At 35.1% G+C, this 20,632-nt stretch overlaps 1 protein-coding gene across 1 annotated transcript in view; it reads right to left on the bottom strand.

Moving 5' to 3' along the window:
• STAM (signal transducing adaptor molecule) overlaps nucleotides 1-20,632 on the bottom strand; it is a 54,959-nt gene that overhangs the window by 20,631 nt on the left and 13,696 nt on the right. Inside the window, exons 2-5 of the mRNA XM_015249931.3 lie at nucleotides 19,620-19,704; nucleotides 5,506-5,581; nucleotides 5,329-5,424; nucleotides 3,484-3,630 (exon numbers count right to left, since the gene is read on the bottom strand). Coding sequence (XP_015105417.1) covers nucleotides 3,484-3,630; nucleotides 5,329-5,424; nucleotides 5,506-5,581; nucleotides 19,620-19,704 — 404 coding nt within the window. The remainder of the gene's footprint in view (nucleotides 1-3,483; nucleotides 3,631-5,328; nucleotides 5,425-5,505; nucleotides 5,582-19,619; nucleotides 19,705-20,632) is intronic.

Raw genomic sequence — 20,632 nt, 5'->3', positions numbered from 1 at the left:
TGAACAGCTAAAATAACACTTTCTCTATGAAACATTCCTAAACCCCTTAATTAAGCATTTCCTCTTCTGTGTTGCTCTGATAACAAGGTACTGTGATATGGGTACTTAAGAATGCAAGTTGTAGAGTCAGGCAAGCATGGTTCACATCTCAGATTCATCACTTTCTAAAGCATGAACCTTGGGTACAGGAGTCTCTTTGTGCCTCAAGTTTCTCATCTACAAGGTGAGGGTGACAATGGTACCTACACACCAGAGGCTGTCGGGAGGATTAAATACATATAGCTTCCAAATCAGATGCGATGGGGGCCACTCAGGGTTTAAAACAGAATGTATCACCCTGTCTTCTGAGATTTATAACGTATGGAGATGTAACACATGTCATACATATAACTACAGTATAAAGGATGCTCAAACCCTATGCAGTTACAAGGTTTCTATATTTTACATGGAATAAATACACTATTAACTCAAAATAGATTGTGAAGAGTTACAAATATAAACCATAATTACCAAGCAATCAATTAAAAAATGAAATTCTAAAAAATATTCAAATTACCACACACACGGCACTTAGAACAGTGTCTGGTACATAGTAACAGGCAATAAATCTCAGCTTCTATTATAATTCTCTGCTTACATATCTGACTCCATAACCAGGCTGTATTCAACATCATACTAAAATACAGTTCTATACTCTTTACTTAATATATTTTATAATGTCAAACAAATGCACAAGGCATTTATTTTTAGAAAAGCTGATTGGAAAAAAAGCTCACTGAAAAGAACTTTAAGCACCCTCAATTTGATCCATCTCTAATTGTAACCTTCCTTAGATAATAATGTTTTAATGATCATACACTTCCAAAAATATAAGTATGCTTGGTCAGAGGCAACCTTTTTCATTGTATTTGAATATCTTTTTTCACAATTGGGTGCATTTCACAGAATGATCTTTTGTGGTCTGTGAAGGGATCTGTGTTGGTCAAGAAGGAAGTGCAGAAACGAGCTATATTAAGCCCGACATTCCTGAACTGAGCTCCTTTCAAAGTTCCTTTCTATCATCAGGTTCCAAGTATAGCAACGATACTTGTCTTATTAACGAGTCAAATACAGTAGCAGAGCTAACATTACTTTTACCTCTCTGTCAAAAGTCAGCATTATGAGAACCACCGCAGCAAGAGTTAGGTGAATAAAATAGACTTTTCTTAATATTTTTATATTATTTTCTTCTGTACTTGGATGAAAAAATATACTTTAAAAAAAATCCTTATGTTTTCAGAGGCTAACAAAGATCTAGTCTGATTAAGACATAGTAACAAATTAAAGAACTAAGTGACTAAAATTTGGAGGGACTTCTGCAGTTGATCCCAGAGGATACATTTTTTCATTAAACACAAAGCTCTTTACAAACATGGTTTTCAATGAAAAGCTTTTCAGAAACTACTATTACAAAACAAAATCACCATTTTACCTCATCATAGTTCACTTTATATGCATTTTACGTATTTCTTGAAAGATGGCAACTATCCCAAAATGAGCTTTCACACATTTTATAACATCTAGATGGGGAAATACAAAAAGTAACTCCTAACTTTAGTATTGCTGATCTATGTCCTTAATCTCTGGAACAGGAGGGTAATCTAACTCCGATGCCAATCAGTAAGTAAAAGCTCTTGCCAGTGTTCACTCCACTTCTTGTCCTTTGAAGCCTAGTCCGGACAGACACATATCCACTAACCTCTACGTCAAACGGAAGGCAGGATCGTGTAGTGGAAGGAACACTGGACTGAGAGTCAGGACGCCTGTGTTCTACTTCCAGCTCTGTCACCTACTAGCTGTGGCCCTGGGCAAGTCACTTAACCACTCTGGGTCTCAGTATCCTCATCTGTAAAATGAGGGGATTAGATGAGAGGATCCCTGAGTTGTCCCCACAACTATGAGATTTTAGGTTAACCCAACACAGCTACACATCAAACAGATCATTAGTTCTCCGTCCTTTTCTTACAGAACAAGCCCCGCTGTGGACTGAATATTCAGTTTTCATTTGCACTGAAAGCTGTACTCAAGGATAGCACTGCTCAAACTTTAACGTGCATACAGGATCATCCGGGGATCTTGTTAAAATGGAGATGGTGAATCCACTGGTTGGAGTGGCACATTTCCAAGTGAGTGAGATGGTCCAGTTCTAATAAGCTTCCAGGTGAAAATGAGGATGGTAAATGAATGACATTTTAAGTAACAAGCTCTAGAATAAGTTCTCAGGGTACAGAAACTACAATTCCATGAAGCGACTACTCTTTGGTTCTCAGTAGTGAGTCTACTCTTTGATAATTAAACATTGCTTCTATTGTCAAGGATATCTTATCATAAGATACCTTGGATTACTCTGCATAAAACTATTCCTTAATTATACAGATTTTAGAAATTATTCTGGGAGTAGTAAAAGCCAGCTGTCATTTATAGATGAATTCTTCTCAAAGACATGATTTATCATCATAAAACTATTACTAAATCAAATTTTTTCAAGTAAAAGTAAAAATATCCTTTTTCTCCTTCATCTCCAAAATATATTTCTGGGTCTTCACATCTCAAGAGTACTCAGATAAACTAGAAGTGCCTTGGGAAGAAAGTCTAGAGGAGCCTGGATGAATCATTCCGTAATTCCCTTGAAGTGGTTGAAACCCCAAATGTGTGCCCTCCATAACTGAAGAGTGTTTTCTGCTCGTGTTTTCACATCACTCACTATGCCCTACCCAAGTCCATATAGTGGGGAAAGACAGCTTAGTGAACCAGCAAACATTTTAAGCCTACTCGGCTATTGGACATACTAAAGGATGGTTACCCAGAATAGGAAAAGAATAAGAATCTTTCGGTTTTTTTCTGTATGACATAAATTAGAGATTGATCCCATAATATAAATTTTTTTTTAAAGGCAAGTTAAGCCTTTCAGTCAACCATACTTATTAGGAGAAAGAAAGAAGACTTAGCCCTTATTAAGGGAAAAGATGTTTCATATGCTTCTCTTCCCAATGACCCCCTTATATCTCCTTCCCATTTTTAATACAAGTACTCATAAATTTCAAAATCAAAAGAACCTCTAAATACATCCTTAAATTTTAAGGAATCCTGGTTTTCGTGCCGTCATTCTTTGCAGATAAAATTACAGCATTAAGAGCATTTAACAAGAACGTCAGTATTAATAAAGCAGTTTTGTCAGTATTATTAAAATTATATAAAATATTAAAAATCACAAAATGTCAAATGAATTCATTTATAAAGGAGGAGAAGGTGAGGAAACGAAAGCTCGAACACATTAATATTTCACTATATTTCTCTGGCACTTTTATATGCAAGATTCTTATTAGCAAAAATACCTCTGGAGTAGTAAAAACTACCCAGGCTTGGAGAAAAAAGAAAATTCAAATAAACATGGCTACTTTAGAGAAACAAACTGTAGCACACACACAACTTTATCCAAAATACCTGGGAGCCAATAGCTGGGAACGTAACTCCTTGTTCCTTAAGGTTTTTAATCATTGCTGATATTAGACTAAGCTGTGGATCATTCTTAAATTCATCGGTCCATTCAACCATGAGAGCCTTTAATTTTTCACATACTTTAGGATGACCCTAAACAACAGGAAAAAATTTAATAAAAAGCACTAATTTCCTGGCTAATGATTTAATATGGATACCTTAAATATAAAAATGTTTCAGATCTCTTTTTAAATCATGAATTATCCCTAGTTACAGACAACGCATAAGAAAATACAGTTAATGGAAATAAACTAATTTTATTTTCACACTATTAAAAAAAAACAGAAGACACCATTACATGTCTCACATCAAATTAAAACATTAAATATATAACTTATTTTGGAGGTCAGAAAGACAGGACTTTTCAGAGTATTTTGAAACTAAGCAAGCATTGTATATGAGAAAGACAAAGAAAAGTTGTTTTGTTTTCTGCAGACCAATACAAACTAACTTGGAGAGACTAAATATTACAATTTCTTTATTCCTAATTCCTGACTTTAAACGTGCATGACTGTTTTCTCCAAGTTACTTAATTATCTGAGGCCTGGCTTGAGATCCATTACATGTCAGTATTCCTGGAAACTTCATTTCTTCAAAGTACATTCTCCCTTTAATTATAAAACCAACATGTTCACTGTAAAATATTAGAAAATAAAGAGAAGTTCTTTCTCCTACATGTAACTGCTTGCTTTTCAAAACAGTTGTCCATGTTACTAAATAATGAGTATAGATTTTCAACTAAATTAAATTAAACATTATATTAGAATCTCTTCACAAACAGTTGTACATTTTGATGAACATTCAGGATATCAAAAGAATTGCTTTTAAGTACTAGCAAATACCTAAATATAACTGAATAAAGCAGAACAGGAAAAAAATTATTATATAACCATAACGTTTTAAAAGAAGTACAAAATTTTAAATTCTTATTTCATTTCTGTACTGTTCCCTACTAAGATCTGGAGATACTCATTTTTCCCAAAAAACATGAAGCATTTTCCCTTTTAACATTGTTTTTCTTGACATATAACACCCCACCACAAAAAAAGGCCAGAAATAATTACCTTTAGAATGTATGAATTTTTACTGAGAAAACTCACATATTACTTAGCAAATTAAATTTTTTAAATTCCCTAAATTGCTTGTTTTGAATTGTTTATTTGTTTGTTTGTTTGGGGGAGTAATTAGTTTATTTATTTAAATGGAGGAACTGGGGACTGAACCCAGGACCTCAGCCTTGTGCATGCTACGCACGTGCTCTACCACTGAGCTATACCCTCCTCCCTGGATCTGAATTCTTAACATTCAGTTAAGCAGATAGTATAATATTAAAATCCTGTGATGGTTAGGTAGTGGCCTTATTCATGTCAAGATGAAAACTTAACAGTGCCACATTTCGTTCAGTATTTCTGAACAGTCTCAAACCAGGAAAATATCTCTGTGTCTGAAAAAAAAATGGTTACAAAAGCTGTGCCTAAAGTAAACTGGCACCTCTTAATCAGATAGGAAATGCACACATTTTTCATCAGAAGAAAGGAATGATGAAGAAAAGAGGTTAAATATATTCTAATCTGGCTTGACAAAAACTAATCCTCTAAGTTAAATAAATTCGTAGTCTCTTCAGCGAAAATATACCATGTACTTATATACGGGATAGAAATAGCATAGAAAGAGTTTTTTTAAAAAAAGCACGAACTAATCCTTTGTGATTAAAAATGTGAAGAACTGAACAAAAAAATACATGAAGAAAGAAGACAGTCTTAATTCATTTCTGGAAATAGTGTTCCTTACCTTGTTTAAGACGTTGCTTACTTCACTAGCAAAATCTCTCGAACATACTTCTAAGTGAAAAATTTTGCCACAGTTTGATACGCATGCTCCTAGAAGCTAAAAGCATAAAATGAGAAGTTAAAAGGGCTCAATTTCAGCAGACAATTGTGAGATAGATCTTAAAATGAAATCACTCACAGTCAGAGCTTGCATAGCAACATGAGGATCTTTATGGTTCACCCTCCTCATAACTGACCGAAGACAATCTTTAGGTCTAAAAAATGAGAAATGTAAAGATTAGTAGTACACTCTACCTTATTGTCCCTAACTATAAAAGGCAATAGATATTATACAAAAGGGACAATATGGTAGAGAAGTTTAATTTTTACTAATGACACAATCGAAAAACTATACATTAAAAAGTTCCATAAAATTTTTCAAACAAAATTAATAGGCTCCCTTCCTTAGCAATCCTTTAGGCATTTTGGGCTAATTCTGGGTGAAAAGTTTTGAAAATAAAGTACAAGACTAAGACTTTCACTTCCAGTCATGATGGACTACCTGCAACGAGACTTATACTCCTGCTGTAAACAATCAGAAAACTGGAAAAATATATTTAAAGTATTTTCGGGACATTAGGCCACAGGTAGTGCTGAACAATGATCTCTAAGAACGAATACAAACTAGATAAACCAGACATTTGCCTCAACTTTCTACCCAGAGGCACTTTCCAGAGATGGAATAAGCTTTCTGCCTAAGGCAGTTTCTGGATCTCAGTGCAGAGGGGATCCCAAGGAGACAGCGGTGATCTCACTAAGTTGAGGAGACAGAACCCGGACTTCCGGCAGGCTATGGGAACTAGACTTTGTAGGACAGGGTACAAGGAGCTATATGAAGAAAGAGTCCTAGATACCTGTATAGGGGTTCACTTTAGGTCTGTTGTGGAAAAATCCAGAAGGCTGGGCAAAAAGTGACTGAGAGCTTTACACTAAAGGGTTCCCAAAGCTTCCACAGTTGTCAGAGCTCATACCAAAGTGGAGAGTCCTTATAGCAGAGGGCTTAGACCTTGGTAACAGGGCTATACTATCCCAAGATTATTCTAAATCCATCCTATAACAGCTTAAAAATAAGCCACAGAAGGAAGGATCAAGTTGACCTAAGTGTCACAACTTCTGACAGAATAAAATCCAATACTTTTTAACAGGAATACAACAAAATCTGGCATTCAACAAAACCTGGCATTCAACAATATAAAATCCATAATACTAAACACTCAATCAAAAATTACTGGATAAGACATGAAACAGGACAAAGTGATACATAACTAGAAGAAAATTTAGTCAAATGAAAATGTAGAAATTTTATACGCTATTCTAAGTATGCTCAAGGATGTATAAGAAATCATCAACATAACAAGTAAAGAGGTGGTATGTAAAAAAGAACCCAATACAACTTCAGGAAAGAAAAATATATAAAATTAACTAATTAATTAACTAATGGGATGAAATTAATCTGATCAAAATGGAAGGACACATCTAATATGGGATTAATAACCAGAATATACAAAGAAGTCCTACATCTCAAAAACAACAAAAAATAACAACCCAATTCAAAAACATTCAAACACAGGACTTGAACAGACATTTCTCCAAAGAATATGCATAAATGGCAAAAAAGCACATGAAAAAGCATTCAACATCATTAGGGAAAGGCAAATGAAATCACAATGAGATACCACTTCACACCTATTAGGATGGCTAATTTTTTTTTTCTAAAGCTATCAGTGATACTGTCATCACTTTTTTCTTTTCTTTTCTTATCTTATCTTATCTTCTGAACCAACTTGGGCACATTATTATCAACCAAAGTCCAAAAGGTTCACTCTTGCTGTACGTTCTACAGGTTTTGACAAATGCATAATGACATGTAGCCACCACTATAGTATCATACAGAATAATTTCATTGCCCTAAAAATCCCTTGTGTTCCATCTATTCATTCCTCCCTCCGTCTTCCCAAATCCCTGGAAAAGAAAGAAAAAAAGGGAAAATACGAAGTGGTGGGGACGTGGGAAAACTGGAACCTTTATGCATTGCGGTGGTAATGCAAAACGGTGTAGCCACTGTTGAAAAGTTTAATAGTTCCTCAAAAACTTAGATATAAAATTACCATATGATCCAGTAACTCCACTTCTGTGGATAGACCCAAAAGAATGAAAGCAGGAATTCAAGCAGACATTTGTACATCCATCCTTTGAGCAGCATTATTCACAATAGCCAAATCTCCATCAACAGATGAGCAGATAAACAAAACACAGTGCAATATCATTTAGCCTGAGGGAATGAAATTCCAACACATGCTACAAAATGGCTGGACCCTGAAAACATACTTAGTTATAAGCCAGACACAAAAAGATAAATGTTACATGATTCCACTTATGTGAGGTACTCAAAACAGGCAAATTTGTGGAGATAGAACATAGAACAGAAGTCACCAGTGGCCAAGAGGAGGGGAAAATGGACAGTTATTATTTAATGCATACAGAGCTTCCATTTGGGATGAGGAAGTTTTGAAAATGGGCAGTTGGACACACATACCAAAAAAACAACAACCAACCAAAAAAAAACATTAACAAGTCATCAGAAATACAACTAGCCCTGGAAAAATTGGCCAGTAAGAATTATCCTAAAAAATTTCTTTAAGAATTGACAATACAATTACTAAGAACTGTGATAAACAGAAAAAAAATTTAATAGGGAAAAATTAGAATAAGAAACAGAGTTTCTGTTTCTAAGGATGTTTCATTGCCTGTTGGGAAGTCTTCCACCTAAAGAGCATGAAGAAAAGAGGGGAAAAAATTGAATTTATTGAATACCTATTATATGTCACACATTCAACTCATGATTCTGCAGCTCTTACTTTATTGATTTTGTATTAAAAGTATCTAATAGCAGCATCATTAAACTGAAGAAATAATATAACATTACTACTTAGATTTTTGCCTTTTTTACAGTTGGATTTATTTTAGGAGCCAGAATCTGTGAACCCATGCTGATTTTTGCAGGTGTGACAACCATGTTGGCAAACACAAAATTATCATTTCAAGGTACTGGCAGAGGCCAAATATAAAAGGGATTATCTGAACACTAAAATTAAAATTCATTTAAAAATAATAATCCAAAGATGATTCAGCTCAGTGAATTAAAACATTTCAGAAAATAATCTTCAATATTTGCTTTACCACCAAATTTTAAATGAAATTTCTGACGTATTGTTCATAAACCACCTTTGTTTTAAAAGAAAGAAGTCTAAACTGGGGTGACTTCTGGAAAGGGGTGTGGAGAAAGGGACTTTGAAATGGAACTTTTACTTTTCATTTCACTCATTTCTACACTGTTTTAATGTTTTTCCCAATTTTAAAAACCAAGACAAAGATGTGTCTGGCACCAAAAAGTCAGCTATTTACAATCATAAAAAGGATAATGCCACAAAAAGCCAACTAGAATGCTTATAAGTGTTGATGAACACTTTATGTATGTCAATACAGCGGTATCTTTTTAGATATAATAAGCCAAAAAAAGTCCCTTCAGAACTGTGTATAAAACTGGCACTATTAAACAGCAGAAGCGACCCACAAAAATCTAGTATTAACTATCTCATTCTGTTCCGTGTTATTTTTTCAATTCAGTTTTTCAGTACTTCCACAAGATGATAAATAAAATACAGAAGTGAATTATATTTATAAATATTTTATTACTAAATCTTACAATTCAACCAAAGATTATGGCTAAAAGACTTTTTAACAGGTTTACGAGTTAGAAGTAAATTTAAAGTAGGTGTTCCTATGACTTTCATCCTCTTACTGGTAAATGAAAGTTGTCTACAAACACAATGTCTGTATCATTTATCACCTATACAGGGACCCTTTTGATAGTGGAAGGGGGTGCTAACTGGACACAACACAGGAACAGCAGGCATTCAGTGAAATTATTCAAGGCAAACTGGACGTAGAGTCACCCCAGCCAAAACCATGTTTATCCAAAAAACTGTCTTTTTTATGCATAGATCATGGGAGTAAGAAAAAAAAAAAAGCTGTACTTTCATCTAGTCATGACTTCTAATGTCTTTTTCTCAAATCCTGCACCAGATAAGAAAACAGACATCGTAGGAATGGACGCAGCTGCCTTGGCCTGGGTCTGCTTTGATGAACTAAAGCATCAAAGTCAAAGTCATTATTCACAAGCACAGCACAACAATCCAGCTCAATAAACTGTACTGTGGGCTTCAAAGAAAACAGAGTTCTACGAGGGGGCTCTTCTCCATCAAATCCTCTCTACGATAACCACTCTCAGTCTTTCAGTTTCTATGCCTTCAACATGGTCAATGCTCAGTAAAAAGTCACTGAGCTAAACAGAAAAAACACTGCTTTGCACTGTTGTACAATAATTAGTACTTAGAATAATTGAATAATCTTCATTATAAAACTTTATTACCAACTTCTGCATCTTCCACTGAATTTGCTTTCTATGCATATATGCTCTCAAAAAATTTATGTCTGAAAATCACAAGATAAGGGGGAAAATGCACATTAAGTAGTGCTGGGAGGAGCACAGGATGTGAGGAGACTGATGGTATATTTAAATGAAGCATTTTGTAAAAACACCGGCTACGATAAAACCTGCATGTGCATGCAGAGGAGTTTACCAACGGTTTCCATCACCTACCTTTTGTAAAGGGTAGTCAAATCCTCATCTCTCTCAAAAACCTTCTCAAAACTCTATTTTGGTATTTTAAAACTTTTTCTAAGCCTTATCCTCTCTTTTTCTTATCTTGAGATGGGAAACCAAAAAAGATGGGGGTCAAGGGTAGGGACAAGAGCAAGGGAAGGAGAACTTCCTCTCACCTTTCCCAGTTTTCCAACCCAAAATAACTTTCTCTTAATTTACCATGTGATAAATGACCATAGCACAAATCATACCGCTTTAAAATATAATGGAACAGTACTGTTTCCTAGGGTTTGTTTCTGAAGTCAGGGTATAAAGCAAAAATTGCAGTTAATCAATTTTCCTTGATTAGGGAGTTACTGTTGGAGAACATACTCTGCCATCTCTCAAACTGCTCAATACAGGCAACTTTTCCTCAATTATGAAAGCAAAAACTGCTACTTGGAGCACCAGGTGAAGAAGCTGGCTTGTCTATAGGGCCATGTTGTTTAAAACATGCATACTCTGAGCAAGAGTCATACTCAGTGTACAGAAATAGTCACACTCCTTAAGAGAAGTGAAAACTAATTGTGAGAGCATGAAGAGCTCACTAAGTGGACAGAAGGACAAGTTTTTAAGAAAAATAAAATTGAGGAGGCTGCAAAAGAATACAGTTAAACTCAGGAAGTTAAATATGTATATGATGCAGCTCAGATCAATAGTAATAGGACAAAGAAAACGAGAACTAATTTTGTATTTCTGCAATTCTCTTCTCAGAGAATAATGAAGTTTCAAATCTCTCTGAATAGTCCTGAGTACATTTCCAAAATTGTCATCACATTATTTATAAATGTCTGTCTTAAGCATACTTATAAGTATGCTGTTGTACAGTTATGATAGATAAATAGCTCAGCATGAAGTCTTTCCATAATATATAAGGAGAAAGCCAAAAATATTAAATGATTTTGTTGGACAAAGGAGTCAAGCTTTGTGAGATCTCATGCTTTATAAAACTTCTTTAATCTCTTATTTCAAATATGTCTCACCTCTACATCTCATTCGAAAAGTACTTTTTGTACTATAAAAATAATAGGTCAAACTATTAACCTATTTTAAATGCTTGAGGAAATGATTGCCACTGAAAAGGCAGTGAATTTAAATTCTAATTATTGCATCTATTACTAAAGCAATGATTTTTAGATCAGTCAACTTTTCAAAATGAGGATACTCTCTCTTCATTATCCCCCTTCAAGGGACCTAACAGAAGAACAATAGAACCTCTTCCTTAAAGTATTGCAAACATAAAAAAAAAAATATATATATATATACATACATATATATATATAATAATAACAATAATAATAATACATGGCTAATGAACTTGCATAGTTAACTTCTCATCACCTGAGGCAGGACTGAAAAGATACAAAGATAATAGCAATATGTCTCCAAATACGAGCACTATTAGGTGTTTAGGGCAGAAAAATTCTTGCAGTGTTAAGACTGTCTGGCATATCACATCTCTGTTCCCTGCCTAATCAATGTCAGCAGTGACTCTGTCACTGTGGCAACCAAAACCATCCCTAACAGAGCAACACCACCAGGCTGAGAACCACTGTGAGACAAAACAGCCCTGTGATTCAGTAGAAAAAGATCTGAGGCTTGACAGACCTCATCTATAAAAAGGGGACGCCAATGCTTCCTGCTCGCTGTGTTATTACAATACTCTCAGAATCGTGCCAGGGACTCGGGGACAGTCAACAATGTTAGTTATAGAAAGCACAAAACGTGTCCTACTCTACTGAGTCACTTTCACAACTTTAGTTTCAAAGCGATTTTAGAGTGACTTGACCTTTACATTTTCATCTTACATGCTATGAAAAGTGCTTTACTACAACTTATCACTCAAGGATGTATGTATAACTATATTGTGGAAGGCAGAAGGGACACGTGTATGCATAACTTGTATAGCAGGCACACAGTAAAAGATAGGGAACTCAAATCTTTGCTGAACAAAGTGAAAAAATTTTTTAATTAACAGGTAATATAAACCTTCCCTGAATATTGAGGGAAGTCCGATTTAGAGGATGGCTTTCAAAAATATAAAGACATTACATTAACTATAAAAGAATTTTAATATAAAATGCAAAAAAGATCAGAATTGAAGTGAATAATAACTCTATAGTCATTGGGCATATTCAAAATGCATGGTCACATCCTAGTCTATGCCACTACCAAAAAAAAGAAAACCATTTAGAATCTCAATTTCAAGCATTCCAACTATGACCTTCCGTTTTTCTAACTCACTCACTCTCTTTAGATCTAGCTCTACTTGTTCAGGGAAACTCACCTCTGCTCTAGCTACTCTGTATCTTTCCCTCTTCTCAGAAAGCACCGACCCTTCTCTACCCGGCACCATTCACGTAGTGCTATCCCTATGCCTGCGGCCTCTGCTTTCAGCTCCTTGCTTCTTCTCAACTTTAAAATCACAGCATAAATGTTACACCCTGACACCAGTGCTCCCCTGAAAAATCTAAGTAGATCTCCCCTTTTATTGTCCACTAAAATACTCTGTCCACTATCTTCTTAGCCATTATCTGTTTGTTTCTGTCGTCCACTGGTAGACTACCACAGCTGATGGCAAAGGCTGTGCTTGCTTTATTCACCACTGTATACCCAAAGCTTGATACCCAGCCAGTGTTCCTGTTTGTCAAATAAAAGAAAAACTGATATAAAGAGAATGAAACCAACTGAAGTAATTCTGTGGTAAGAAAGTAAAAGGGACCTGGAAATTAAGATCACATTTTACAAAAGCAAGCCTTTAATTTTATCCCTGCTGGAACTCTTCTCCTAGTTTAAATCACATTTTTAAAAAAATCCTAAATGTGAATCAGATTTTCATTCGTTAACTAGAAAAGCCTTGAGTACCTAGAGCTGTTATGATGATAAAATAAAATGCATATATGGTACTTAAACAAGATCCAGCAGATAATAAGCAGTCAATAAATGTTGGCTATTATTCTTACAAGAACACTTAAAAGATTTTAAAAACCTAAAGCCAGTAAGTTGAAGATATGATTATTACAAACTATATACTGGAAGAGATCTGGTTTCTCTACCTGATGCTGCCCTTCTAACTTGAAGACGTCTAGGTCAGAGATCACTTTTCCGTTAAAAAAAATCAGGAATTAATCAATCAACTTCCGGTCAAAGGTCAGCCAGTATTCTGTACTCACAGCCCAGGTCAAGACCAGACAAAATAAAGCCAGTGAAAATATTTTTAACACACTCTTTCCTAAAGGCTTATATTTTTCACAAAGTATCTGTAATGACTATCATTTTTTCCTTCCAAATCTATACGAATAAATCAAAGACACGCTATCTAAATAGATCCCTTACCAAGCAAAGAAAAGACTTCATCATGTTTTCCACCTTCAGTCAACTCATTTTTATCTAAAGCTGAGGACAGACAGTTAAGATATAAAATAATAGCACAAATTAACCTGGATGTCAATTATAGAATTTTAATATTTACTTGTTACTGTGGATCTACCCTCATCTATTTTTTACATATGAGATTATAAACAAATCAATCAAAACTAATAGACAACAGCTATTTATTATGTGAAGACATGTTAAAGAAAACTGCTACTATTATTCTGAAAGTTCTCTTGATTCTGAACAAACAGACTTTTCAGTCCATCATATGACCTCACTGGCTAGGCATTCTCAGTACTTACTCAGACACTGGAACTGCACACTAAAAATCATGTGAATATCTTAGGAAGTCAGAAAACATTTTCAGAATGTTTTTTACAGTTGTAAGTCCAGCATATTCAAACATTTCAGGCGGACAGGATATGTTAAGAATGAAGTAATTACAAATGAAGTATTCTACAAATGTAGAATAGTGTATATAATACGCTAATTGTCAATGAATGTGGAGAAAATATATTAATATTTGAGGGAAGAAACTATGGAAAGAAACAAAAGAAACTAAGTGGTACCTACAGAGGATGGAGGAGGGAAACAGGGATAGGAGTTAGACTTGTCAATGTTCATCTTTTTAAATTGTTTTAATTTTTGAGCCATCTGAGTATGTATTTCTGAAACAAAAAAGTATGTATCTCATTTAAGCATAAGTATTTCTTTAAAACAACAAACATAAATACACACGAATAGGTGGTTCAAAGAACAGCACAGCAAGATTTTTTGAAAAGAGGAAGAATTAAGGAAGGTTTTCCGAAATACCACTGGAACCATGTTTCTGGGTCATAGTTCTCTAACTAAATGAAATTTCACAATAATTGGCTCTTTATTTTCCCTTAAAACTTGAGAATATTTTCCAAACGATCACAATGCTACACAACAGATGACTCTTTTAAAAAAAAAAAAGAAAGAAAAATTTTAAAGGGTCAAAAGGATTTTTAAATATTATCTTCTTAGGGAAGAAAAAAGTAAATAACATAAGTTATTTTATTTATGCACAAGTAATTCTACAATATATTGCTGGTTATAAATCATTTTGATTAAAAAAAAATCTTACTGAAAAAGAAATGCTTTTCTTAAAGTTCCCTCCACCACCCCAAAATCCATTATCTTAAATAAATCTGTACATTTTATAAAATTACAAACTAACATCGCATGGAAATGCTTTTTTAAAAAATCTAGACCGTTGCCTAGTATATAAATAACCTTAGGAATTGCATTCCCATCCATAACTTCCCTCCACTTCCACTTGCCTTGTATCTACATCCACCTCAGGAAAACTCCTGTTCCCTTTTCCCTCTCACACCAATTACATGTCTCAAGTCTTTTCTAAAGCACACCAGGTATCCAAAGCATCTCACTGACAACCTACAATACTTTCTAATATTCTTATGCTACTATCATCAGCAACCCATATCTAAACCTGTGTATCTAGGTTCCTTGACAACATAAACCAGGTCACTATAAATTTTCCATATAAATAATTATAAAATGATGTAAAAGATTAAAAACAAACTAGAAGCGGTCACCAGGTTCTGGGAAGGGGGAGTGGTAAGTTGTTTAACCAGCAGAGTTCAGCTGGGGATGATGAAAAGTTCTGGAGATGGGATACGGATGACGATGCCACAACAATGTGAATGCACTGAATGCCACAAACTGTACATTTAAAAATGGTTAATGCGTTAAGTTTTATGCTATATATATTTTACCGTAATAAAAATAAGTAAATAAATGATATATTAGTGTAACAGAAAGCAACAAATCTGACTCCACATGGAGCTGTTGCTTTGGCTTTAACCCTGAGCCCTGTTTCCTAGGCTTAGTCTTGCTAGCTCTGCACCTGTTGTAAAAGAATGTTGCCTGTAGCCTGACGTATACAGGAGAGGCTATTCTCAAGGCTCTGATCTTTAAGGATATTAACACTTTTGTACTTCTATAAAGATAATAAGTTGCATAATAGAAAACAACATTTGTTGTGTTAGAGGTTTCACAGGGGCACCATGACCTCACCAAAGTGGACAGCTGAAGAAGAAAGGATTCCAAGAACAAAGAATTCCTACACCAAGAAGTTTGCAACAACCTACCACATCCTCCCTCCTCCCTCCACCATTTGTAGTATAAAAGGAGCCTGAATTCTGACTTGGGGAAGAGGGTTCTCCAGGACGTTAGTCTGCCATCTTCTCAGTCTGCCAGCTTTCCGAGTAAAGTCGCTATTCCTTGCCCCAACACCTCATCTCCCGATTTATTGACCTGTCGTGTGGTGAGCAGAACAAGTTTGGACTCGGTAACATTAGGAACTCTACCACAAGTATCCCACAGTTTACTGCTCACTTGAAAAGAACCTTAATAGTTTTCTATTACTAAGCTGACCTGAGAATACAGAACCCAATTCCGTAATAGTTATTCTTAGGCATGCAGGCACAACACCAAGGGCTCACAAATTCAGGGGCCCACAAAAATGTTTTAATTTCTTTTAAAATAACAAAAAGATGAACTTTTAGATCAAAGAAAATGTTTTAATGACTAATAGTACATTTACTTTTATAGCAATGCAGTCATAAAATATTTTACTATTTTTTTAATGGAGAAAAGGACCCAGGAAGAAAAAAGTGCACAGGGCCCATGCAAGTAGGAATGCGGCCCTGATGCTTATCACGTCCTACTATGAAATTATCAAGGTACAGCAAGAACGAGAAAATACTACTAGACATGTACATAAACATTATTTTTAGAGAAAAATCACAGACATGAGTGAATTTTGTGGGTTTGATTTTTTTTTTAAACCCAGGAATATCAGAATGGTATCTCACTTATATACAATACTTTTCAAACAATTCTTTATTAATATGAACTATAAAGAGATATCATATTTACATAAACAAATCAATGCTGGAAATTAACTTCAGAATTTAAAGGAACTGAAGAGCAAGAACTTCCAAGGAAGAAAAAATTAGTGGAAGGAAAAAAAGGAAAGAGGAAAGGAAAAAATATTAAAAATAGAACCACCTCTCATTTAAATTAGCAAAGTTGAAAAGATTTATTAAGGAAATTTAGACTTAGCATAATGTCAATTAAAATCTCCAATGGATAATGAAATATTAAGGAAAATATTGAGTATGTTGTCTAAAGTAAATTTGAAAAAGTAAAAAATGAGCATGTAGCTAAACCTAATGATACTAGATAATGACAAAAAACAAATAGAAAATAATTTTTTAAAGCTACAAATAAGTACATTTTCAATATATAAGGAGAGCATGGATGGAAACTTCAGGTCATTATGCTAAGTGAAATAAGTCAGAATGAGAAAGACAAATGCTATATGATCTCACTGATATGTGGAATCTAATAGAATCTAACTCACAGAAACAGAGAACAGATTGGTGGTTGCCAGACGGGGGAGGGTGGGGGGTGGGCAAAATCAATAAAAGGGGTCAAAAGGTACAAACTCCCAGTTAAAAAATAAGTTCTGAGGATTATGTACAGCATGGAGATGATAGTTACAATACTTTATTGTATATCTGAAAGTTGCTGAGAGAGTAGATCTTGAGTTCTCATCACAAGAAAAAAAAATAGGGAAAATGTAACAAATTATTGTTTCTAGTATAAGAATGTTAACTGAAGAAAAACAAACTGATTTATTTACCTACATTATATATCATACAGGATTTTTAGGTGGGTTACAAATTTACTTTTCAACCAGAAAAATATGGAATATTTCTAGTAATGAAAAGGAGTTTGTCTCTTCATCTCAAGCAACTAACTTAATTATTTTAAAATATCTACAAAGTGAAGAACAGCAAACCAAAGACAAAAAGAAAAGTGACAGTGAAAAAAGAGAAGGGCCCTTACAACTGGAAAGCTATATAAAAGTTTTATCTCCAAATTATACAGGGATGGAGCTAGGTCAGTAAGCTAGTCCTCAACAGACAAACTGTCATAAAATAGCACTCTCCTCAGAAAAGGACAAAGGTGCACCCATTTAACCATGTGCCAGACACCACTATAAACACTTTATATATATATATATTTTGACTAATCTCACACTCAAAACAAGCCCCTATGTAAAAGAGACTATTTTTATTCTTCTGTAGCAAACTAGAAAAGTTAAGTTACTATTTACCCAACATGACACAGCTAAGCAGTCAAGAGCTAGGATCTGAACCCAGGTGGCCTCAATCCAGAGTCCACACTCTCAACCACTAAGGTATTTACTTTCCCCTGTACAACAAAAACTCATAGGACTTTCAGCCTACCAATCCAAGTAGACTAGATATACATAAATTGCTATTATACAAGACAAAACACAAACAAGAATGGTTTTGATAGAGTGCTTTGAGGATCCAGATTATCAGTAATGATTTTCAGTAACGGGGATAAGGAAAGGCTCTGTGGAAGAAATAATACCCATTGCGGGTCTGGAGGGATATGAGACAGAGACAGGGAATGGGAGAAGAGAATATTCCACACTGAAGGTACAAAATGACCAAAAAACATTAAAATTAGGCAGAAAAGCACTGGCAACTCAAATATGAGTTGAAAAGAATGGCATTTACAGAAGAAGTAAATGAAGAACAAGTGATTCAGAGGCCAAAGGAGATTACTAGACTTAGCTCAGCACGGAAGGTACAGGTGTAACACGGTCAGAGTTGTTATGTGGCAACTGGCTCTAAGAGACGGACAGAAAAAAGGCAGAAGCAGAAGGAAATACCAACGGGTTAATGCACTAGTCTAGGTACGGTTAAGGATGTCTCCAGTCAACTGGGGCCAAGAGAAAAGCAAAAAAGGAACAGACACACAGCACACAGTAGCTACTCAAACTTCAATTAAATTAGGGAACTAAGCAGGCAGGAAAGAACAAGACTGCATACACTAAAATGTGTATTCATCAAAGGGGACGGGTGAGCCACATGTGGAAACCACAGTTTCGGGAACCTGCCAAGGGGAGTGCGTTACAAGCTAAACGGGCTCAAGTGAAGGGGCAGAAAGGCTCTGAGGACAAAGGGCCCTGCCTGGTGTGACCGTGTTCAAGAACTTAACTAAGGAGATTGCACAGCATCAACACCGTGAGAGACATGATGGTGGTGAGCTGATAGAATTTAGTAAGAAACTAATTGCAGAGATGAGCCTGAGGTTTCAAGTGCAAATGAAAGAATAACCTTGTCAGTAACAGAGACAAGGAAGACGGGAAACAAAGGAGGGAACATGGGTTTAAAGCCAAGAGACATGAGTTCAGGTTCCTGGAAGATGAGACCGAGGCTTACATAGCATGATGTTAGAAACGGTGCTGCATCCACAGGACCAGTGCTTGGGTAAGAGAATGAGAGTTGAAAATACAGGTGTCACTCACATAAAGACACCCAGAAGCTGTGAGATTTACAGAGAAAAAAAAATGTTAGGGAAAAAAAATGGATCAAAGCAACATGAGGAACTACCTGTATTTAGAAGGGAAGGAAGAAGAGCCAGAGAAGGCACTGTCAGAGGGTTCAGATTCCCACCAGAAGAACCAAGTATGCTACAGCAGTGCTTCTGAACATTCCTCATAAGGAAGTACAAAAATGAGACAATAATTTGTGTGGCACAAAGGGGTGAATGTGGCTATTAATAACTGGATGCTATTAGCCCAGGAATTAAAGAAACCGTTCATGTGTGTATCAGTTAATCCCCTCACTGCACTGTTTGCAAAGCCCTGTATTACCAAAAAGTCTGTATCCCAGGAAGTATACAGTTTCCATTTTCCTAAAAATGTCTCTCTTTCAATAGTCACTGATTAGCTGGGTGGAACAGGCAGATGTGACAAAGAAGAAACGAACTCAGAAATTACCAGAAAAACTGGTGACTGAGAGATCATTGATGACTTTAAAAATCAGTGGGAAAAGCTAGATTTGGGGAGGCAAACATGGACAAGGGTGAATAATTACAGTATCAACACTGTTCCCAGTCATGCTACTTCTGGTTATAAGGAGTAACCTAAATGGGGTGATTCCTCCAATCTTGCCTGAGAAAACATTCTCTTTCTAAATTGAATTGTGACTGCAATATGCTTTACCTTCTAATGCTTGGTTTATTCATGTTAATAAAAGGGAAGAATAAATAAAAATGCTTTGAAACTTCGAAACACTTACCCAGTGCGAGACTGACCGACTTTATCACAAATATCCAAAATGAGGCCCCAATCCTCAGCAGTATTCATCTCACTGGTTGCTTTCTCTACATATTATAAAAAGAAATCACAGAAATGTTATTGTTTTTATTTTAAGAGGTAAATGATCACATTCAAATTATCAAACTGTAGTGTAATCAAATATCAACAATCAGAATAGCTGTCAGTGTTTGCTTAATGAAATATTTAAATCCATCTTTAAAAGGCAGTAGGGCACCTTTAGTACCTATCACAATTATTTTCCCCATTCACACTTCATTTGTTACTTAGCATAAAAAAATAGGCCATTGATTTTTTTCCTTATAAACTCATACACATACACATGCACAAACACACCAACGCACACACACACACACACAGAGGTCTATCCCTTTCTGCATATACAAAGATTAAAATAAGGAATATTTTCCTTGTCAAATAATTCTTAGCTTTAGTTGCCAGCAGAAGAACATGACTAAGTACAGATCTCTATCAAAATGTTTCAGGTAATCAAATTAGTTAATTATCTAGTTTTGTTGATTTTGGTTTCTAAGAAGGGGGGTGGGGAAACCAAATCCAGCTTTAATTGAATATTTTCCCTTAAATAAAAACTTGACAAGTTCAAAACAACAGAGGTATGGCAGACTGAACCAAATCATCTAATTTAGCTCCCTTTCTTAATTACAATAAAGGTATTTTTTTTTAAGACAAACACACAAGGATAAGGAAAACATAAGAAGCAATTAACACCAACAATATCTCAAAAGCTATAGGACAATATAGATACATTGCAAACTACTTAGAAAGTAGATCTAAGAAAGGTGAATCACATATTGGCAGTAAGAAAAAAAAAAAAGAAGCTTAAGGAAAAAAAAGCTTAAGAACCAGCATCAGAAAATTCAAGCACTGGTAGCAGAAAAATGCCTGTGATTGAGAATGAAGTAGAAAAGAGGATTTCAAGGTAGCAAAAGGGGTTAATGCTGTCTGAAAGGTGGG

Source organism: Vicugna pacos, chromosome 35 (genome assembly GCF_048564905.1).
Source record: "Vicugna pacos chromosome 35, VicPac4, whole genome shotgun sequence".
NCBI classification, from domain to species: Eukaryota; Metazoa; Chordata; class Mammalia; order Artiodactyla; family Camelidae; genus Vicugna; species Vicugna pacos.
Note: the sequence above shows the minus strand (reverse complement) of the source record. Positions and strands in the feature narration are given on the sequence as shown.